This window comes from Falco rusticolus, chromosome 16, assembly GCF_015220075.1.
Source record: "Falco rusticolus isolate bFalRus1 chromosome 16, bFalRus1.pri, whole genome shotgun sequence".
Taxonomy (NCBI): Eukaryota; Metazoa; Chordata; class Aves; order Falconiformes; family Falconidae; genus Falco; species Falco rusticolus.
The window spans coordinates 1430092-1452194 of record NC_051202.1 but is presented as its reverse complement, the minus strand read 5'-3'; the positions used below and the strand labels follow the sequence as shown (position 1 = coordinate 1452194).

Here is a 22103-nt window from a genome sequence, read left to right as displayed (position 1 = left end):
AGAAAGGCTGGAGGCAGTTACCAATCTCACTTAGCTGGAGGTCAGTTCCACAATCAGGCAGATTAACAGGGTAAGTACTTCATCTAAGAGTAGCATGTCTGGAGCAATGATACCTGAAAAATCTCCAAGATGAAGTAAACTGGAACCAATCTAACCAGAATACCAGAAATTGGTGAAAGACTGAAACCTGGGGGGAGCACAGTTTGCTGCCGAACACAGCTGTCTTCAGGATGGTGACACATTACACTAGTAGCATACTCGGTGAGAGAGGTAGGAGAACAAGGCATTCAGAAAATACTATGTGACTTGAGATGCTTCTATCCCCTCTCTATATGCTTCAGTATCTTGCAGTCTGCAAAATAACTTGTTGCTCAGTGTTGTAACTGAGTCTGTGTAGTGCCCTGGTGGTTGATGCAGTCTTCTGACCAGTTCTGATCTGCTGGACATAACTCAGAAGTTGTCCTTTCTCACATGATACTAGTTCCTTCTTTCACCTCCAAGCATGTGATGTGGGGGTGAAAAAAGCCTCTGGCCTAGAAGTATCCCTGTCTGTCTTCAGGAACTCCATTTTCCTAGCATCTAGAGAATGTAATGGAGTGGAAGAGAGTCACCCTTTATTTGGATAAGGGAATGAGAGAAAGAGATGCTACTAGTGAACAGATTAGGGATTTTCTTTTCCATCTACAAGCAGAAGATGACCTTAGCGTGTAATAGTGCTATTGTTTGATTCCAAAGGAGGAAGACTGTTATTTTTGTATTCTTGTGCTGGTACAGGCACTGATGCTTTGAGGTACCCAAGCTCGGTGTATTTCTGCATAGCACAGTTCCAGCATAGAGCTGAGCTCCTTAATGCGGTGGCTAAGACTACAAGGAGGGAAGAATCGGTCCTGGGCTGCAGTTTGTCCTACTGGAATTCAATGCCAATCCAGTGCTAATTTCTTGTGCAGCATGTAACCCAAGATGCTCCCAATGCTGCTGTGTCCCCTCTGCTAGGCAGTAGTCCTTCTGTCTTCTGTTTCTGGAAATCTTTCGCATGGCGACTAAATCTGAAGCAGAGAATCTCTCTCCTCCAACTTTCCCTCTTCAGTTTAGAAACGGGCATACCCTGATGGACCAGAGCACTCCTGATCCATGAATGTCATCAGGCAGAGAAGGGACTTGGGGTACCAACTTGTCATTCAAATTGGATAATTACTCCACAACCATATGGTTGAATGCCCTGACCATCAAGCTTTTGTATTTTAACCTTCCCTTGGGAGCTGGGGCTGTTTAATTGGTTAGACCTTCTCTTAACAAATCTACTGTGTTGACACCCTCTGGAGACTCAGAAAGACATTCAGCTGAAATGTTCCAAGGCAGTAGCAGTTTTATGTACTCTCATAAGGAATTTTCAGACCCAAGAGCAAAAGATCCTGATCAGGTTTCGGCTCTGAGGATGCTGTTACTTAATAGGTAAGGTCTGAGTATTGGTTTTAGACATTTTCTGTGAATGTGTTTCCTTGGGGTGGTTTGCCTTGGAAATAACCTCCCCAACCTCAAAGAGATGATTCAAAGTTCGTCATTGTGGAAAACGTCCTGACGAACGCCGACCTTGCTGATAAGTACCGTGCGGTGGATGTGTTCTGAATGCTGGGTAAACACGTCAAAGGCAGTCCTAAATTAAGAGGAGTTTTCTAGGCTGGGATCATTCTTTAATTGGAATAGGTACTATTTCTGTTTTGTTCAGAGTGCTAAACCATGTCTGTCTTTTCTGAAAGAAACGTTTGGTTTTGTGGTCCTTTGTAGGCGTAACCTGACGAAGTTATCCCTGATATTCAGCCATATGCTGGCAGAACTCAAAGGTATTTTCCCAAGCGGCCTTTTCCAGGGCGACACATTCCGGATCACCAAGGCAGATGCTGCAGAATTTTGGAGAAAGGCTTTTGGTGAAAAGTAAGTTTCTAACTGTGCTTATAAATAGGGATGTGGGAACAAATGGCACACTGCACTGTATATTTTTAAAAATTCTGGTTTGCAGTTCAGAAAGGTCTTTGTCAGGTTAAAATAAACGATGGGAGACACCTGCTAGTCATTTGGTCCAGTCTCTGGGGTGAGGTACAGGATTGTTCCTACATTATATTTCCCAGTTTTTCGTCCTGTGATGGATCTTTCCCCACTTTCCTGTGGAGACTCTTGTACTGTCACAGAGTTTCCCTCGATTATTGAGCTTAAATTTTCCTCTCCTTAATTTAATTCCTTAACTTGTAAGCAAGCTCCACAAACTATGCAAAATAATCTGCTTGCTTCTTCCAAAGGTCACCATGTCCCCAACATTAGTGTCCTTTAGCTAAGCCATTGTATTAAATTCTTTTCATCTTCCCTCCAATTAGTCTTTCCAATCACTTAGTCACCTTTCTTCTAGCTTCTCTGAACTTCTGTCAATTTGCATAATGGCTTTGTTAAGATAGAATGAAGGAGAAAGTGAAGTGCAATGTATATTTGTGTGCAAACTGTTGAAATGCCAGTTTTAATTTTTGTATCTGATGAAATGCTGACTAAATGAACTGTAGAGGTGTCCACAGCAATGTTTGAGGATTAAAGTTAATGGAATTGGGTACTACTCTCTAAGGCAACTAAGGAACTTCACATAAAGATTTTAATTAGTAGCTGTCAGAACAAAAAATAGTAATGTATTTACTCATGAATAACACAATTGTCTGAAGCTGGGCATGTTCTATGTTTCTATTCCACTTGATACTCTAAAAGAAGGAAAATATTCCTTTAAACAGGAGCCTCTGTTTTAGCTTCTGATTATCTTACTTCTCCAGTTAATCCCTCTTTAGAGAATTGTTTGCAGCTTTTTTTTTTTAACTATCTAGACCTCTACTAGAGGGCTTACTCTTAACTCTTTCTCTGCCAGCTGCAACACTATCAAATTCATATCAATTGATGGTGTTGTGTACAGGCCAGGGTGCATACGTTGACATCATAGGACTGCAGAAAAAGGGAAAGGAGAACTGGATTTCAGATCCCGAAGTTTTGCATACGCAGAGAAAATTGCCTAAAGTTCATTTAGCTGCTAATTTCCTGCAGTACTGAGAAATCTGTGCTTCCATAATTTGAATAAATCTCCTGTGGTTAATTTTGATTTCCCTCTCTTCCGTTCTTATGAGGTGCATACTCACCAAAGAAATGTATAAGGTATGTACGTGGTGGTGGCCTTCAGACACAGCACATTTACAGGTAGCTTGGTTTTCCCCAGGACTATCGTTCCTTGGAAGAGCTTCCGTCAGGCTTTGCATGAAGTGCATCCGATCAGCTCAGGGCTGGAAGCCATGGCCCTGAAGTCAACGATTGACTTGACATGCAATGACTACATTTCAGTATTTGAATTTGATATCTTCACACGGCTTTTTCAGGTAAGAATTGAGGAACATGAATCACTTGAAATGTGTCTCAGTGCCTCAGGTTAGACTCTTTTCCCAAGACGGACGGTATTTTACACACTAAAATGGCATTATTTATGCTGCAACGGGTTTGGTCATCTTGCCCTTCAGCTCCTAAACAGCCCTAGTAATACTTAGGACCCTATATTGCAGTAAAAATGTGTGACACTTCTGGTTGTAGAAGAAAAAATGTCTAAATATATACCACAACTGCAGGGCACATTCACTATACTCCCATGAGAATCAGTTTTTCCCTTTTGTCCTAGTTGTGGCTGGGACACAGTTAATTTTCTTCCTAGTAGCTAGTACAGTGCTGTGTTTTGGATTTTGACTGAAGTTCTGACACAGCTTCTGTAAGCCAGGAAATGTGAGGCTTAGTTAATCACTCTGCCGTTCCTTGTCCTTTTCTTTCTTGTCATATTTATTTCCATGGGGGGGTTGTACAGGATGGAGCACGAGCAAGGAAATTTGGGCTTCCTAGCTTTTGAACTGACACGGCCAGGGTGTTGTGGACACGTCTGCGTTCTGTGGATGAGAAATATCTGTATTACTGAAGTGATATTAATAGTAGGTAAAATTCTAACCCACAGTCTTTAATAGTGCTAAACTCAAAACCACAGCTTCTGATGGTACAATTGGGTATTTACAAGAACAAACACTTACTTCTTTGGCTCTGACTTGCCTTTTCCCATGTGATAGGGTGGGTTGTAATTAAGATATGTCTAGATGAAAAATTCCCATGTCCGGTGTTGCAATGCAGCTGATCTCATTCAGTACTTTTTCCAACTATAGTATATAAAGAGCAAGTTAAGAGTTGCTGCAGTTTCCAAGAGATGCAAATTTCTTAGGGAGAGTTAGTATCTTCTTTTAGACAAGTTGAGAAATTTGGAAAAATTGGATGAGATTCAGACACCCAAAGCCCTTCTCGGGATTGAGAGCTTTCAAATGGTTGTGACTTTTTGTGTGTCATTTTAAGGAATATTTAACATGTATATGCTGGTTTATTTATTCAAATCTTAAGCTAGCCAGTAATCTTTGCCACACCCCAGTGAGGTTAGGTGGTTAAAGAATAGGTACAAGCAACAAACAACAGTGAAACTGAGACAGAGAGGGAAGGTCACTTTCCTGAGGCTGTATGGGAAGTCGGTGTTAGGGATCACAGACTAGTCATGGTTTCTGGTCCTGCGCATAATCTTATTAAACTCCTGTCTATCCCTGTCTCAGGAATGAGTCATTTTCTCTGCCGAAGCAGCACTAATTGATTGCTTGTTCTTGAGCTGGCTTTTTGTGACCTCAGTGACTTCTCCCTTCGCATTTATTAAAGGAGTTTTGATTAAGGACTGTGTAGGTGATGTTTTTATCACGACAAGAGAGAAACTCAAAAGCCAAGGCTGCTGAATAAGAATATGGGTTGTAGTTCCTCTGCTGGATTTATGGTGGGATAAGAACCCTGCTTCTTTAACTGAAGGACTGATTCCTTTGATTAAGGAATATTGTATATGTTGATACCTTTCAGAAGTGCGTGGTTAATATATTTCGTTGTTGTTTCTATAGCCATGGTCCTCTCTGCTCAGGAACTGGAATAGCCTAGCGGTGACTCATCCTGGTTATATGGCATTCCTAACATATGATGAAGTGAAAGCCCGGCTTCAGAAATTCATTCACAAACCTGGCAGGTTAGTGCTTGGCAGCAGTGGCTTTTTGATCGTTCTTGCTAACATCACTGATTACTGCGCTGACTGAGGAGATTGGCTTTATTTTGTCTTTGTCCTCCTTCCTCAGAAATTTAAACTAGCTTGCCCTGTATTTGGAGATTATCATCTCTTAACCTCCTGCCCACCCCCAGCTGTCACAACAGCTCCCTCAAGCAGAACTGCCAGAGTGAACCTGAAGGATGGGCTGTTGAGGACCATGATTAAGGGAATCTGTCTGTAGGTCCCATAGCTTTCTGATGTACGTGCATAAAACCAGGAGGGCTGAGCCGGTTGCAGCCCCCAGAAGCACAGTGTACATTTGAAGCCAGCTTCAGAAAGCGGCATGGTAGGCAGAGTAGGCTGCAAGGTAATGCTGCAGGCTGGGCACACTTCAGAGACTGTGGTGGGCAACACACGCTTCTGGGGGGGCTGTGGGCAGCAGTTTGGGGCTGCCTAATGCCCTGGATAGAGCTTTGCCCAATGCAACACGGCTAACGGATTATTCTTGATGCAGGAAGGGCCAAGCATTCGTTTGTGGAGGTTGTTACTATGTGGTTAGTTCTGTGCCATTTTTAAAACGGAAACCTTGTGTCGTCTGTTTGTTGGTTTTGTTGTTTGTTGGGTTTTTTTTCAAGTTAATTTGAAACAAATTATTTTTTAAGGGCGCTCACTTTTCTTGCTCTGGATTCTGGGTTTAATTTCACCTGGAGGCCAGTGCTTAGATGCTTTTCTCACTTCATATCAATTGAAAAATTCTCCTTTGAACTGCCTGGGGGTAAATTGAGGAAAGCTAGTATAAAGCATTAAGTTATTCCTACTAGTTTTTATTTGCTGTCTTGAGATAGCCAGACAAAAGGCTGCCTACTTGACATTTAATCTTTTCTGTCTTTTCCGGTCCAAACTGAAGTTTCTTTTCCTTTGTGTGTTTTTAGTTATATTTTCCGATTGAGTTGTACACGACTTGGTCAGTGGGCCATTGGCTATGTCACTGCAGATGGGAACATTCTTCAGACAATCCCCCACAACAAACCTCTTTTTCAAGCACTGATTGATGGCTTCAGGGAAGGCTTGTAAGTAACTATCAAAATCAATTTTTTTGCCCTTTTGCCCTTTTTCACTGTTTTTTTTTTTTTATAAATCTTAATCCTCTGGTGAGATCTGAAAGTCAGTAGAATGATAAAATACACCCGCTGGGTTCATCACACATTATCTACTTACAAGAGAGGCAGCACGTTACAGAGATCAAGCAATCGCTGTCGACATCGCTGAGCCCCTTTTGGACATCTCTCAGCTCGCTCTTTTTATTTAGACCTTGATTCAGCAAAACAGTTCAGTCGTGAATAGTCCCATTGGTATCAGTGGAATAATTCACATGCTTAACTGTTTTGGCACTCAAGAATACTCAGACGACTGTCTCTTGCACTGGAGAGCTGTACTGTCCCTTGCAGTAGCAGATGATAAGTGTGTGTCAGTGTTTCCCTTGTCACAGATTCTTTTCCAGTCGAGTCCTTAATGTGCGCCACTGCAACTGATACTATGGCATCGATTTTCTTACTTTGGATATTACAGTTTCACTATAGGATGATTTAAGAAGAGTAGTCAGGGACTATAATACTCTCTTTGAAATAAAAATTGCTGCCAGGAGCAAAAACAAGCTTCTTTTTATTTTTAAAAATTACACATTTGTTTTCTGTGCAATAGTAAGATTCTTCCAAAACTTCTTTTAAATTCAGAATACCTTGAATTCCAACCCCTTGCCTCTCACCCTCATTCTTTCTTTCCTCCGTGATGTCCAAGAGAAACCTTACATGTGTGTGTGTGTGTATGTATATATGCACATGCAGAGAGACATATCTTTTTTTCCTCCAACTGCTTACAGTTATTTATTTCCTGATGGCCGGAATCAGAATCCTGACTTGACTGGCTTATGCGAGCCCACACCTCAGGACCACATTAAAGTTACACAGGTAAGCAAAGTATTCTATCCCATCAAACTCACTAGCTTTCTTCTTAATTTCTGGCCTCCTTAGCTGTTTATACAGTTGTCATACTTTGTATCCCCCAGACTTGTTTTTAAGGCTGATATATGTATTTTACAGGAGTTGCAGAGATCTTTGGATGGTAGGGATGGGTAGAGGAGATTGCAAAGGTTAGGTAAAGCTTTATGCAGGGTTGACAGATTTTAAGGTTTGGGGTTTTTTAGAATGTGCTGCCGAATATTCACGCTTTTGTGCCATTCAGCGTGTCTCGAGCCTTGCTTTCCTAGGCTGGGACACCTAAATGAAAATCTGGGATAACCTGAAGTCCACTTTTTTCAGAGCTTGATATATGTATCTAGTATGTAAAATTATAGTGCAATCTTTGCAGACTTCTGTTCTCCTTTGCACTGTGTTCTTCTGTTGGGGAATTTTTTTTCCCCTGCAAATCATCTGCTGGGTTTGCTGTAGCTATGACTAATCATGCTTGTTATTTTGCAGTATCAACTATGTCTGTCTATCTTTCCCCAAGGAGCAATATGAATTGTACTGCGAGATGGGCTCCACCTTTCAGCTGTGTAAAATATGTGCCGAAAATGACAAGGATGTGAAGATTGAACCATGTGGCCATCTGATGTGCACGTCCTGTCTCACTGCGTGGCAGGTGAGGCATTGCCTCTTGTTAATCTCTCTGAGTGAAGCTAGTTGGGCTTTTACAGAAGCGGTATATTCTCTTCTCAAAACTGTTCAGTTTCCGTCAGGTATGGAGATAAGATAGCGTAACTGAGGACGTAAGCTCGTAGTTCAGTAATATCAACGCATCAGTGCCAGCTTCACCAGGGCAGGGAGAAGCTGGTTAGATGCTGGATCTCTTCATCTAGGAACAGGCAAGAAGTCCAAGGACTTGCTAAAAAGCTGTTTTTCTACTTCAGAGAGAGAATACTCCGTATTCATAGCACAGTTTGCCTTTCTGGCTTCCTCTCAGTTGAAAGGTACCTGCCAAAAAGCAGGTTTAAACCTCTGTTTATTAACTATTTGTTTAATTTCTGCATCATAGTGGCTGTTTTAACAGATCTCTTCTCTTCCCTGAAGGAATCAGAAGGCCAGGGTTGTCCTTTTTGCCGCTGTGAAATCAAAGGCACGGAGCCAATTGTAGTAGATCCATTTGACCCCAGAGGAGGAGGAGGATTATCAAGGCAAGGGGCAGAAGGAACTCCCTCACCCAATTATGACGATGATGATGACGACAGAGCTGATGATTCCCTCTTCATGATGAAAGAACTCGCTGGTGCTAAAGTAAGGTCACCAGAGTGTGCACTACTAGGTGTGGTGGTTTGTACAAAGACTGCACGTTCTCTGTCAGGTTTTCTGTGGTCTTAGTGATCTGTGCATGTGTGGGTTGTCAGACCTTGTAACAGAAAAGATTTTACCGAGTATGAAAAACAGGGATTTAGGTTCAGTTTTGTCAGTTCAGTTCACGCTGTCTGTTCTGTTAAGCAGTGGTGATCATACTTCGAAATCTTTGATCTTTGCTGTGTTGTCTTGAAAGAATCCTTAGAAGGGTGAAAAGGCTGGCTTGACTTATGGAATGTAAGATCCAGGTTTATAACACTGCTCTGTATGCTCAGCAATGCTGCTTTGCATTTATTAGCCGTAGTTCACCCATATCAGCAAAAATTCATCCATTTTCCCCAGTGATGAATACAGCCAACCAGATACCATCTTCCCAAGGTCCTGATGACTAACGGGGTAGAGGGCAGGCTATTTTGCTGAGGAAGTAAATTTGACTGTCATCTTTTTATACAGTGTGTGATAAATTTGTGTAATAAAGGTGTGATAACTCTGCCATTAGTGCTACTGCCTTCCAAGACATGTGTACAAGATGGACATTATTTATGGGTCCCTGCATGTTTTTTCCTAAAAGCTCGTTGCTGCTCTTACACATCTGCACTTAGCGTGGTTTTACTGCACGGGGAAGTGAGTTTTAATTTGGCTGATTTTGATAGCTGAATTCACTAAAATAAGCTGCCTTTCCTGGTCAGAAAGAATCCTCTGTGCTGGTTTTACCTATGGCCACATTTCTCTTTAGCTTCCATCCTGTGAAACAGTGGACTGAGCAGTAAACTGGGTTCCTGGAGGTAGTTTTTGTATATATAGCACGGGGAAGCAAAGCAATTTCCTCCGTGTGACATCCTGTCACGCCTTGCAGCGGGCTAGTACTCCGTGTTTGTTGGCATTAATGAGTTCAAGCCTGTGTTAAGCTTTTCAAAGTTACAAAGCGCTAGCCTTGCTTGTAAAATAAACTTTATGAAAAAGAAAAGAACCGGCGCTGTTCTGATTTCTTAGGTGGAAAAACAGCTTTCCAGGGACAAAAATGGAGGTTACTGCTGCAACAGCCATGACACTGTAGCCAAGGCGGTGTGCACAGTAGTGCCTGCAGTGACAAGGAGGTTTTACAGCAGATCATGCCCTCTTGTGTCGAAAAGAAAAGAAGCTTGCTCTGCTCAGGGCCCAGGGAGGCAGGTCTGTTACTCCAGAAACAGCTTGTCTTTCCTTGTGCCATTGCTAAGTGTGCATTTTCAGTTGTGTGCCACAGCTAAGCTCTGATCTTCAAGGATTGTCTCAAGTCAGATGCTGTTGTGCTGTGAAATTGCCGTCGTTTACTGGTGTATGGTTGTTACTGACACAGGAATTTGTTACCAAAAGCGATATTGATTGAAGCCAGTAAAAGTCACAGAGCTTAGAAGCCTGCCTAGACAAAAGGAGTTCTGCTGAATTTTGTCATTTGTTGATTGACCCATTCTTTTTCAGGTCGAGCGTCCTCCTTCTCCATTCTCCGTAGCTCCACAGGCCACCCTTCCTCCCGTGCCACCGCGACTGGATCTTTTGCAGCAGCGAGTGTCCAATCCACCTGGAGCTTCCAGTCCTGGGACCACTTCAAAGGTCAAACACAATTTACCCTTTCGTCTGTGCTTTGGGGGGGGGCAGGCAGGAAGAACATTCTGGTGAACGCGATGTGTTCGCTGTGACATCCTTAGAGACTTTCACACATACGTTTTCTTCTTCCTTTCTGCAGTCCTGTTAGGCCACTTCCCTTCCATTCCCCACAAGAGCCCAGTCTGTCCTGAAAGCAAATGCTTCCTTCTGGGATCCCTCTTTGCTGTTTAAATGGCCTTCACATCTGTCCATCCGATTGCTAGAAAGAAGCCAGTCCTAAGCCGAAATTCTTGCTCACTCAGGGTGACTAGTGTCGTCCTGTTGAACTACCAAGTCGTTATTAGCAGTATCTTTACTGGTTTTCAGCCTCTGCCACTGCTGCCTGTGCCCTTTGGAACAGCGTTTATGGACTTGCATTTCATTCTAGCTGGCAGCCTAGTGGGAAGTTGTCATATCCCTGTCCCACCTTTTCTTGACAAATTTTTTCCATCGAGCATTTTTTCAGATAGAAAACTAAGGAAGGAATGAAATGTGTGTGACTGGGAGGGAAGAACTGGTTTTCTGATTGACTAGCAGAAGGCAGTAGTATAATCTTGGTGGCATTTGGTCATTGGCTTTTGAGATAGAGCTGATTCTTCAGCTGGTTTGGATGAAGTAATGAAATGATGCTTGAAAGTTCAGGCAGAAGAAAATAGGCATTTCTATGAATATCCGTTGCTGACTGTTAAGTGACGAATGTTAACATATAAATAACCCACAGCTGAATATTTTTTTTAAACGATGGGTATCCTTTGTTTGGAATCCAATCTAATGCTGCTGTAAGCTTTTTTTTTTTCTTCAAAAAAATAATACGGGCTGTTTAGTTCCTAGCTGTAGCTGCATGTAATTAGTGTTATCTCTTGAAGCCTGTAGAGAAGGTGTCTCTGGAGAATTAATTTGTGGAGATGTGGAGAGTTATCTCCACATCCTTTGAGATAATTTCTTGTATAAATAGATAAAACAAAACCCAAAACTCACCTTTCTGCCACCCGCCTTCCTCCTTTTTATGTTTTGTGGCTAGGCTGCCTTCGTTAAGCAATAATTGTACATTCTTCTGCCATCCAGGCTGCACCTGGTACACTTCACAAGGATAAACCTCTGCCGATCCCACCCACGCTCAGAGACCTCCCGCCGCCACCGCCTCCGGACAGGCCACATGCCATTGGGACTGAAGGTCGATCTCAGAGACGTCCCCTGCCCTGCACGCCAGGAGATTGTCCTTCGAGAGACAAGCCCCCTCCTGTGCCCTCCAACCGTCAGGCGGACCTGTGGCCGTCCAGGCCAATTCCAAAAGCCCCACCTGTGGCTCTCAGCCCCGCTGACCCTTGGGCTGGGAGAGAACTGTCGAACAGGCACTCGCTTCCCTTTTCCTTGCCCTCTCAGATGGACTCCAGGGCTGACAGCCATCGGCTCGGGAGCACGCTCAGCCTGGACAACCCGGTGGTGAGTAGGCCTATCGGCCGTGAAGGTAATTTGTGAGGAATTAAGCCTTGCAAGGGTGCCATCTTCTCATAGTTTGCGTCTTAATAGGATGATCTTGCGTGAAGGGAGAATAATGGGAGGACTTCTTAGGGAAGTGCTTTCATGCCTCTTAGAAGCGAGGCTGAAATCCCAGTTTGAGCAGTCACAATTGAGAGACACAATTTCATGATCATTGTTCACCTTTCAGTTTTGAAAAACCGTGAATGTTTTATGCTGGGGCCCAGTACGCTGAAAAAGTGTCATTTACTCTTCTCAGTTTTCAGTCCTGAAAAACCCACACACAGTAGCTATGGTTAGTTTAACACAGTAAAATCTGAGTTAAATATGGATCTGTTACTATTACCAGTGTCATGACATGTAACTTAGTAGTTCAACATATTTTTCTCCAAAAAAAAAATCTCAGGCAAAGCAAGCAGTTTTGCTTTCTTTGATTCTATTCCCTTCATTTTTCCTTTTAAAACCTCCATCTTTCTAAAATTGAAAGCAAGTACATTTTTAGCAGGATTGTCTAAGAAGCTGACACTTGCGCAGTTGTCGGTCTGTCTCTGCGTGTATGTTTGTCTGCATCCTTTCCCTCTTGTCCCCCATTTTGGCCTATTTCAGCTAAATTTGCCAAAGCCATTGGAGTCTCAAAAGATATGAATTTCCTGGAGTTTTTGTGTAAACAAGCAGTTGGCTACAGGAGAAAACCACTGCTTGTGGCCTTTACTGAGGGAGAACTGTCACAGAACAACTGGGGTTTTAAGGTGTCAGTAAATGCTTTGGAATAAATGAAGGTGCTTCATTCCCACAGAGGATGTGTCGAATGACTGGCCGATGACTTTGCACACTGGTATGTGTGGTGTTTCTGACTCCTGGTTTGGCATTTTTTCTTTCAGAGCTTGAACACTGGTCCAACAACAACCTCAGAGTGTGAACACCCCAAAATTAAACCCTCCTCATCTGCCAATGCGATCTACTCCTTAGCTGCCAGGTCTGTTGTTTTCTAGCAAAAGTGCTTTTTTATATCTTACAGAACGGTAATCGTAGGGTGCGCTCCATGCTGGTGCCAGGACAGAATTTGACACAGCTCTGTCAGCTTTAGTTTCAATCTCTGACAGATTCAAAATACACAATCTAGAGAACGTAGATGAAATCGGCATCCCAAAGACCTGTGGATGGTGGTGGTAGTTGCCCTTGGCTGTGGCAGTAGGAAACAGGCTGCAGTTGCCATTAGGTCTTTTAAGAATTCACTTCTGAGTTGGTCTTGATGTGAAGTAGGTGATGTATAGTGTGAATGATATTGTCAGCTTCCTTGTGCCAGTGTGACCTGGCAGCTGGGCTGCTGAGAATCCTGAAAGCCAGGTTATTTGTTCAGACAGAATCACTATAAGATGACCGCTTGTTACTTCTGCTGCAGATTTTAAAGGCTGCTTTGATATTAATTAGATTTAGCGTAAATGTTTTTCTGTTGTTTATATCTTGTCTCCTCTGCCTCCAGACCACTGCCTGTACCAAAACTGCCTCCTGGGGAACAGTCTGAAAGCGATGAAGACACTGAATACATGTCGCCATCCTCTCTGCCTGTGGTGCCTCCAGGTCCTGCTGTACAAAAACCAGAGATCAAACTGCCTTTGGAAATGACTCAGAGTTTACGGTGAGATTCTCGCACGGTTTGTACGTACTGTGCTTCCTCCTCACAGCTCTGGGAAAGCCTATTTGTTCACTAGGGTTACAATTTTGCTTGCTTGGTTTGCTGGATTCCTCCAGTGATACTCACCGGATCTAGACTAAAATAGCTATCTGTAAATCAAATGTGACTACGGCTCTTTGCAGAATCCTCATACATGTTAAAGGAGTCAGATAACCACTCCCCCCACCACCACCACCTTTGCTGGTAACCTTCTGAGAGCAGCAGCAACTGAAATGCACAATTCTATGAAAAGGTTGTGTTCTGGTGGTATCAGTTACACTCTTTTAAGCTGATAATGCTGTATTGCAACAGACTTGACTAGAGCATTTTCTGGAACAAATGTTCTTTCACCGAACGGTGGTGATTTCAATTTGAAGCGGGATCTGTGCAGAATGTCAGTCACACAGACTAGGTGGCGGTGGTTGAGCACTGTCACTTGTCTGAAGGGGAATACATGTTCTCTCCCTCAGAGTTTTAGACTGCGACCAGCAGGCGGATGGCTGTACGTATGAAGCGATGTACAACATTCACTCCCAAGCAGCATCCTCTGCTTTTGAGACTGTCAACGCTTCTGGTGAGTGGGTGTGCTGAATAAACAACTGAGAAACTGGGGTGCAGTGAAGTGGTCCCAGTGCCAGTTGGAACAGCATTTTAGACTAAATTAAATGTTACCTGCTTTTGCTGTTAAAATAGCTAGGATGTATGTGGAAGCATCTGGGTCTGTGTGCTGCAGACTGCATGTGCGGATGTTGTTGAGAAGCCTAGTTGGAATGCACTGTAAAAACACTTAACAGTTGTTAAAAAAATTGCTGGTTTGAAGATTTTGTTCTTTTCTGGGTAGCAGTTGTCAGCTCACATCTATCATAAGTAATTTTTAATCTAATGCTACCTTCTGGAAAGAGCTTCCATTGAACGTGGAGTTTTGGCAGCAAAACTTTAGTTCTGTGTCCCGTCAATGTTTGTGGACTACAGAGGAACAGAATCTGCCTTGAGAGACAGAGGGTCTGTTCAGTCCCAGGGCTCAGAATGTGCCTCTTATTCTAGATGAAGGGGATCTGGCAGCAGCCACTGCCAGCAACGGCCCTGAAGAGTCAGAAAATGAAGAAGATGGCTACGATATCCCCAAACCACCATTACCAGTTGCTATTGCTCGTCGCACACTGTCTGATATCTCCAATGCCACATCTGCCTTCAGCCGAATGTCTTTGGAAAATGACCCTGTAACAGGTTAGAGAACACTTGTAGTCGTCATACTGTAGTGGGTACTGCCGGCTTGCTATGTGTGTTCGAACTTCTGTCACTCACTTAAGGTTTTGTATGTAAGCTGTAAAATCAGATTTACAGGGCAGAACTGCGCTGGTCCTTAGGTTTGATTTGCAACTTGGAATGCCCAGCCTTGGTGATTTAATCACTGAGCTAGCAAATCATACTTAAATCATAGTTAGGAAAAGCTTTCCTCAGCTTAAAGGATGTTCCTTAAGCTGCTGTTTCCTGCAGGCCATGACATACCTTTTGTACCAGGGCATGGAACAGGACCGGAACATTGCTGCTCATCACTGCTCTAGGTAGAAGATGGGATGGCTGGCCTTGCACAGCTTGTCTGGCTCAGTCTGGGCTGTGGTTGTTGCCGGTAGATGGCACAAGTATATTGTTCGGTGCTGTCAGTTCCTTGCAGCAGGGACGGGTGGCTCAGCAAGGTCAGCATTTTGTCCCTGGGGGAGTAGAGGACATCTTGTCCTGGCTGCAAGGCACGTTCTCTGAGGGAGAAAACTAAAGCCTTGTCTCTCCCACAGCCTTTCTGAATAACGCGTGACTTATTCCCTACAACTGCCCGGCAGCTCTAAAGGAAGCTCTGAAACTCTTCCTCTTGGGGGGCTTTCGGAGCATCCCGGCCATTTGCCAAGTAAGAGGGGAGTGAGTTTCTTGGTCCTGCTGGAGGTAGATGGGGGGCAGACCCTGCAGGTCCTTGCCCCCATGAGTCTTGTGTTCACGTGCTTCACCACTTCCCCTTCCCTGTGCTTGCCCTCCTTCAGCACAGAGAAGAGTTTATTAGTGCAGAGAAGTTAATTAGCTTTCGCCTCTCCTCCCTGCCTCACATTTTGAGTCTGTCACTGTCTGTCGAGTGTGGCTGACGGGGGTGAGGAGGGGCAGAGAGAGCTCACGTCCTCCTCCCAGGTGAAATACTGAGCTTAATCATTGACTTCTTTGTTTCTGCAGCCCTGAAATAACAATGCTGTTGTCCTGCTTCATAGTGTTAGGAGATCTGCTAATGAAAAATGCTTTGGAAATGCTGATTATTAGCGCTTTGGGAAGCATGTGCAGTTTTCTGAAACGCTGGGTGTTGGCTACTGCTGAAGCCTGGTGTTAAGCAAGCCTGACTAGTATGGGATACATTTTGGTAGGTTTATGTTCTCATGCGTTGTGCTCTACAGTTCAGTTTCTTAATCATTTACCAAAAAAACTGTGCTAGGAGCTGTCCTTTCAAATTGACCTGTGGTCTCTGAAATTTGATCTAGCTCAAGCTGAAACAGCCCTTTCAAAAGACAGTTTGGGGGAGAGGAGTGGGTAGTCCATTTTCTCAAACATACAAAAAGCTTTTTATGCGTAAGCAGCTTGTACTTTGATGACTGGGGAGTTGAACTGCATTGTGGTGATGAGAAAGCTGCAGTGCATTTGTTTCCTGAAGAGCCTTCTCTATCATAGAGCTTTCGGTACAAGCTTTTCAGGAGGGCTCCGCAATGACTGCTGCTTTTCTGACCAGTGCTGCAGCACCCGCTCTTCAAAAGGGATTGTTTGGACATCCTTAGTCTTACGGATTTGTCTGTTGTACACCACTTCTGCTGCTAGAATACTGTCTTGAGTGCCTTGAGGAGTTTCTCCAGAAGACAAATAAAACTTTCTTTAAGGTGATCATAGATGTCATATTTGATGTCAAATATTCATGCAGGAAGGTCTCCTATGGTTTGCAAAGTAGGAAAAAATGCTTTCTGCAATGATACAGGAGGTCAGAACTCAAAAATTACCAGGTGTTGGTTTAACACATTAAACAATGTGTTTTTTCTCCGAGGCATTAGCTAAATCCTTGGAGCGTTTGGTGTCTTGTTTATGGGCTGTTCTTTTTTCTTCCCAGGAGTAGTGCATAATGTGGCTGCTGGCAAGTAACAGATCTGAATGACTAAGAGGAAAGGCAGAACAGGCTGAGCTTACTTACCGGCAATAGCTGCCGGCCGTTAGGTAGGGTGAGCTTCAGCAGGAGCTCTTCTCGAGGGCCCTGGCCTGCTGATGGGCTGGCAGAGGAAGAGGAGCAGACCCTTCAGAGGACATAATTCGGTTGCTGGAGGGAGCAGGGGTGGTGGGTGACCTGTAACTGCTAGGTGTGGGTTTGTGCATACACTCCCTCAGCACGCTGCAACGGGAACAGTATTTCTGTGAGGAGAGATTGGCACCTGGGCAGTTAAACGGGAGGTTGCTGTCTGATTCTGGAAGGAAATGGGAAGTTTGGTAACGTTGCATATTTGCTGTGTCATTTTTTCCCAGCAGGTCTCTGTGTCTTTTTGAAGGCTGATATCTGAGCTCTGCTCACACGCACACATATATCCCGTATTAGTTTTTTCCATTTATATGGTCTTTTCCTGATAAATGAGCCTGTTATGGCTTCCTAATTAAAAAAAAAAATCTCCATAGCCGTTTTTGCACGCGAGAGGGGAAGCTGAGCTAATACGTACCGTTGGTGTGAGAGGGCAGGCTGGTCGAAGTGGCTTTCAGCGGCATGTTTTTGAAGTGCCATTTATCAACCTAGTGTCATTCCTGCTTTGTTCCAAGCAAGAATCACATGTTCTTCTTTGAAGTGATGCATTTGTTTCTCCTTCCAGGTTTTTCAGATGGCTCTCAAGTTCCAGAAAGGCCACCGAAGCCACTACCACGGAGAATAAATTCTGAGCGGAAAGCGGGGAGCTGCCAAACAGGTGGAGCCAGCAGTGGGACCAGTGCATCACTGCAGCTCTCCAGTGAGATCGAGAATCTGATGAGCCAAGGCTATTCATATCAGGACATTCAGAAAGCACTGGTCATTGCACATAATAATATTGAAATGGCCAAGAATATTCTCCGGGAGTTTGTTTCCATTTCCTCCCCTGCGCATGTGGCCACATAGCACATTACCTCCACACCTACAACTTCTGTGGACCAGCTGCCTGGGCAGCCGTAGCCCAGCTACGCACCAAAGGGGAAGGGGGTTCCTTTAGAGACTTCGTGCTGAGGTCAGTCCTGCCTCGTAAGAGAATCAGTTATCAGGTTTTTGTGGTTCCAGATTTCAAAGCAGTGGAATGAAATGGAGCAGAATGGTGTTTTATACAGTGTATGTCTTGGAGTCCTTTACCCCTACCTCTTGTTTGAGAGAACAGATTTATTTCCAGGGTGTTGGTAGAGAAAGGTGTCGCAACAAGGGATCCCCGAGCTGATGCCCTGGAGGCTGGGGGCAGTGTTTTGTGCTGTGAATTCTAAGTGAATGCTCTGAGAAACAAAGTCTCGAGGTCAGTGTGGTGTGTCCTGTGGTTCATGGTACTAGGTTTGGATCTGTTTGCTGCTGTGTGTCTGGCTCAGGCTTTTTAGAGCAGCTGGGAGGTCCCTTTCTGCTGGGAATAAATAGGAGACCTTGGAAGAATCTTTTGATTGCTTCCTGCTCACCATGGTGTTTCCCTTTTGCCTGTAATAATAGCATTGATTGCTTATGATTCAAGCCCTCCCTTTTTGCCTGGAGATAGCATGACTAGCTTCTGCCGGGCATTTTGATCTTGACGGTGCTGGGAGTTGGATTTCTCTCATGTATGTCCTCTTGCCGGCAGCACTGGCAGCACCAGATTCCAGGCAGCTAGACGTGCTGAAAGTTTTGCGTGTTTTTGAGGGGTGGGAGAGGGTGGGAAGAATTTGAGTGAAAGCAAAGAACTGGCTGCTGCTTCTCCTTTTTTTACCCTGGAGCATTTTGTGCTTCAGTGCTCAAACTTGATTGTGGCCCTGCTGGGCTTGAGCAGCCATCACTGGACACTCCCATGCGCTCTTTCTGTAGGAATGTTGCACCTGGTAAATACGATGTTTTATTTATCTCAATTGCACGGTGGCTGTCACAGACTAGTGGTCTTCACGCACATTCCGTCTTCTCCTTCAGAGAGCTTTGGCGGGAGCCAGCTGTCTTCGTGCCAGGCTGTTTTGTGGAATTGGTAGATGGAGCTGACGTATTTGTTGCTATCTTACCTGCTTTGCAGTAAAAGAAATGCAGCACTTCCCTGCATGGCTATCAAAACAACACGGGGGCCCTTCTTTCCATTTCCATTGCTCTAAGGTATTGCCAGAGCTTGTGTTAAAGCAGATCTGGGAAACTTCTGTATTTGTAAAATGATCACACGGCTTTAGAAGTCAGTACTCAGCTGTTACTTTGAAAGAACCTGACTTGCATACTCAGCTACTTAACTCTGTTCGTAGATGCTTGATGTGCGAGCAGTGTATGGTTCCTTTTGAGAGGATTTAAATCGAGCAGGCATACGCAGATCACAGCCTGACAGGCGAACAAGCGCGCTGTGTACACTGAGAGGCTGTTAGCCTTTTGAAGCGTGTCTAGCGTTATTTGCATCTCTCTTAAGGGCAGCAGTAGTCACTAGGCGAAGGGTTGCAACTTGAAGTGGTGTTGGAGTGGTTATGGCAGTTGGATGCAGTTTAGCCTTTTAAAGAATCCAGTAGCTGGGCCCGTGTCTCAGAAATGGCTTGCGGTTGGCAGAGAGGACTGAACAAGTATTAGCAAAGGGAATTAAGCGTAAAATCTTTGTTTTATGTTAGAGTATAGGTTTCTCTCTAGATCTACAGCTTTATAAATTGATGCAGTGAGTTCCAGGTAGTTTAAAAGCATGAACTGCCTCTTTACTTCCCTCCTTTCTGTAGTGAAGGAAACCTTCTCTGAAACCGTAAGGAGATCTCCTGCAACATTTACAGGTCGCCACCACCGCTGCTATTTTGGGGCCAGGGCTGAAACTTGCAATACAGCACACCGATGAGATTCACGTCAGTGGGCACGGCGCTCTGCGGTGGTGCAGAGCGGTCAGGCCCAGCCAAGAGCAGAGTCTGGCCTTGGTGGAGGTGCTGCGCTGCAGAGGAGGTGATGTCAGTGTGTATTGCACTCGGGGAAGAAGAGCTGTTCTTTTTCCTCTGCCCACACGTGCAACCGTCAGCGGTATCAGGAGCCAGTCCTGCTCTTTCTGCGTGAATTGCTCTGCCAGTTACGCATGGCAGCCTTGGTCAGCGTGTCTGTGGGAGCTTCTAGAGAAGCAAGCCCAGCGCTGGTGCTGCTGAGGCAGGAACATGGGGCAGCTCTGGTTGTTCTCAGTTGTCTCCGCACGTTACATTTGTGAGCCCAAGCAACCAGTCCTGGTGTATGAGAGTTATTTCCTGGCTTTGTCCCAGAAAACCAGGGAAAAACCCTTTTGTAAGGGAGCACTACGGTTTTATTTCCTGCTTTTTCATATTCTCTCCAGTGCTGCCACTAGCTCCATGTTGGATTTGGAGCCACTTCATTTCTGACTTGCTCTATAAACTCAGTGCAAGTGTGTTCAAGTGTGGCGCGTGACTCTTGCCACTGCCAAGACTGCTTAAGAGCCAAGTCCAGCTGGCTAGAAAGCCTTAACTCTTGTCTTGCACAGTGTGTGTGATCAGAGTAGTGATGCCCTGTCCCATACAAGCCCTTTATTACAGGCTTGTTGTAATGTTAAATTAAATCATGCCTAGCAGAGCTATTACAGGCCTGTCTTTGGGGTTTATGTGCCAAGAGATGTTCCTATGGGTGTTGTTCCAGGTATTAGAGATTAGAGAGAGCACTCTTTGTGGCATGTATCACTAATTTTTCTGCATGTGTCTTTTCTGTCCACTGTTTGTGTCTCAGTCTGACTTAGGAAACTTAAGTCTTGGCTTTTCTTCCTTAGACGTGAAAGCATTTGCTAGTACCACTGAAGTGCAGCAGAGTCCTGACCATGTCTTATGGCCGTGCTCTGTGGAGTCCATCCAAGCACTGTACAGTGTATTTTTCTTGTTGTTCTTTCAGAAAGGTAAGCCTAAGATTAATTTCTCTTTTTTTCCCTTCACCTCCTTGATCTTTATGCTTAAGAAGTTAACTTTATGACGCTACTTTAAAAAGAAAAAAAAAAAAAACCAAACAAAAAAACACAAAACCCAACCCCCAAATGTCTAGTGCCTTTCTTGAGGGAATGCTGCATCGCTAGGCTGGATCTGAGCATCCACACCTCTGTGAAACTGAAGAGCCCGAGCTAGACAAGCTGTAAAGATGCCTTTGAGCATGAGACTGCTTTGAAAGGGGTGAAAAGAAGGGGCGCCGAAGATGGGCAATTGTCACTTCAACTATGACACTGTGTTTTGTAGCATTTCAACCGTGGAGGTTTCCTACTTTACCTGTTCCTAACAGTGACTTGTCTGGACTGGTGCTGTACTCAGCTTGGTGTGAAGACAGTAGAATTGTAGAACAGGATTGGTTTTGCTTGTAATGAAATACAAGTTCTGCTCACAAAAACTGCTGGGTTTCCCCCCTACCTGTCAACCCTGGCCACAAAGCAAGCAGAAAACACTTTGTACAGTGAGAGCTGGGCACCAGATGTGTGGGACCAGTGTGTGTCCCTGCACAGCGAGCAGCAGGGCGCTGTGGAAAGCAGACAAGCGTCTCTGTTCCGAACAGGTTTGCTGGCTGTTCAACGCCACCGTAGCTGAATGGGAGTCTGGAATGAGCCCTGTCCTGCCAGGGGTGTGGTAAAACCTGTCTGCTGCACTGCCCTTGTGTGTCTGTCTCTGCAAGTGCTGCAGCTTGAGGCGTGGGATGCCTCTGCTGGGGACCAGTGGGCTTGTTTCCCTTCCAAACAGTTTTTCTGCGTGCCCTTCACTGAGCCCTGCCCTGGGGGAGCCGGGGGGGCTCGGAGTCCAGCATGTTGCTTCCTGCACTAGACCGATGACATTACTGTAGCTAATCCTGAGGCAGGGTCATTACTGTAAATGTTTGTGTTTTTTTCAGTTGAGCAAGAAAAAAATGCAACTCCCAGGGCACTTTCTTAAAGGTGCCACTTTAAAAATTAGTGGAGAATAAGGACACTTATTTTTAAAGTTCCTAATAGAAATCTTCTTTGAAATTCCCAGTGGGGGAGGAACAGTTGTTCTTTCTCTTGAATGACAAATACCAATTTGTATAATATCAGTGTTAAAATGTTGAGATTTTCACAAAATATTTTAAAAAAGTATAATAGTGTCATTAATATAAAAATATAATAGCAGTATTTAATCCTTTCAGTCTGTAAAGAATAAGGAAAAACAGAAGGTAAATATTCTTACAGAGAGTAGCTGAGCTTTAAGGTTCACTTGGTTTAAAGTCCTCATTTTGTTTGCAAATGCATTGTTAATGTTTAGAGGTTATACTAATGTTATTTATTAATTGTTTCCATTCTTGTATGCTGCCCACTAAGAGCTTCTTTGTTTGGGATTTCATTCACCTGTGTCAGTAAAAAGAAAACAAAACAAAGTTTTATTTTTAAATAAAATTTCCTTTGTTGTAGCATATGGTCTGTGTTGTGTTGGTTCTGTGAGTCCTGCAAAAAGAATTATCCTGCTCAAGCCTGTCTCGGTCCCCTTGTTGGGGGTGCCCAGGCCTGCGGTGCTCAGTCTCCTGGATCTCCTGCGGCCGGACTCTGTAGCTATTTTAGCTGTTACCACAGTTCTGTGTTAAATTCAGATTTGTATCATGGACGCTAACGAACAGAGGGCAGGAAAGATTCATTCCAAGTTGATAGTAATCAGTCTTGGTGGAGTTAGCGTATTCTAATAGAATCGATTAGTGGAG

The 22103-nt window shown here is 44.2% G+C and overlaps 1 protein-coding gene across 1 annotated transcript in view; it reads left to right on the top strand.

The window, feature by feature from the left end:
* Positions 1-21818, top strand: part of CBL (Cbl proto-oncogene) — a 45288-nt gene extending 23470 nt beyond the window's left edge. Inside the window, exons 3-16 of the mRNA XM_037409675.1 lie at positions 1786-1932; positions 3242-3398; positions 4980-5101; positions 6052-6189; positions 6999-7086; positions 7628-7759; positions 8188-8391; positions 9907-10038; positions 11137-11514; positions 12432-12526; positions 13034-13189; positions 13696-13799; positions 14270-14452; positions 17098-21818. Coding sequence (XP_037265572.1) covers positions 1786-1932; positions 3242-3398; positions 4980-5101; positions 6052-6189; positions 6999-7086; positions 7628-7759; positions 8188-8391; positions 9907-10038; positions 11137-11514; positions 12432-12526; positions 13034-13189; positions 13696-13799; positions 14270-14452; positions 17098-17378 — 2317 coding nt within the window. The 3' untranslated portion in view covers positions 17379-21818. The remainder of the gene's footprint in view (positions 1-1785; positions 1933-3241; positions 3399-4979; positions 5102-6051; positions 6190-6998; positions 7087-7627; positions 7760-8187; positions 8392-9906; positions 10039-11136; positions 11515-12431; positions 12527-13033; positions 13190-13695; positions 13800-14269; positions 14453-17097) is intronic.
* Positions 21819-22103: the final 285 nt, after the last annotated feature.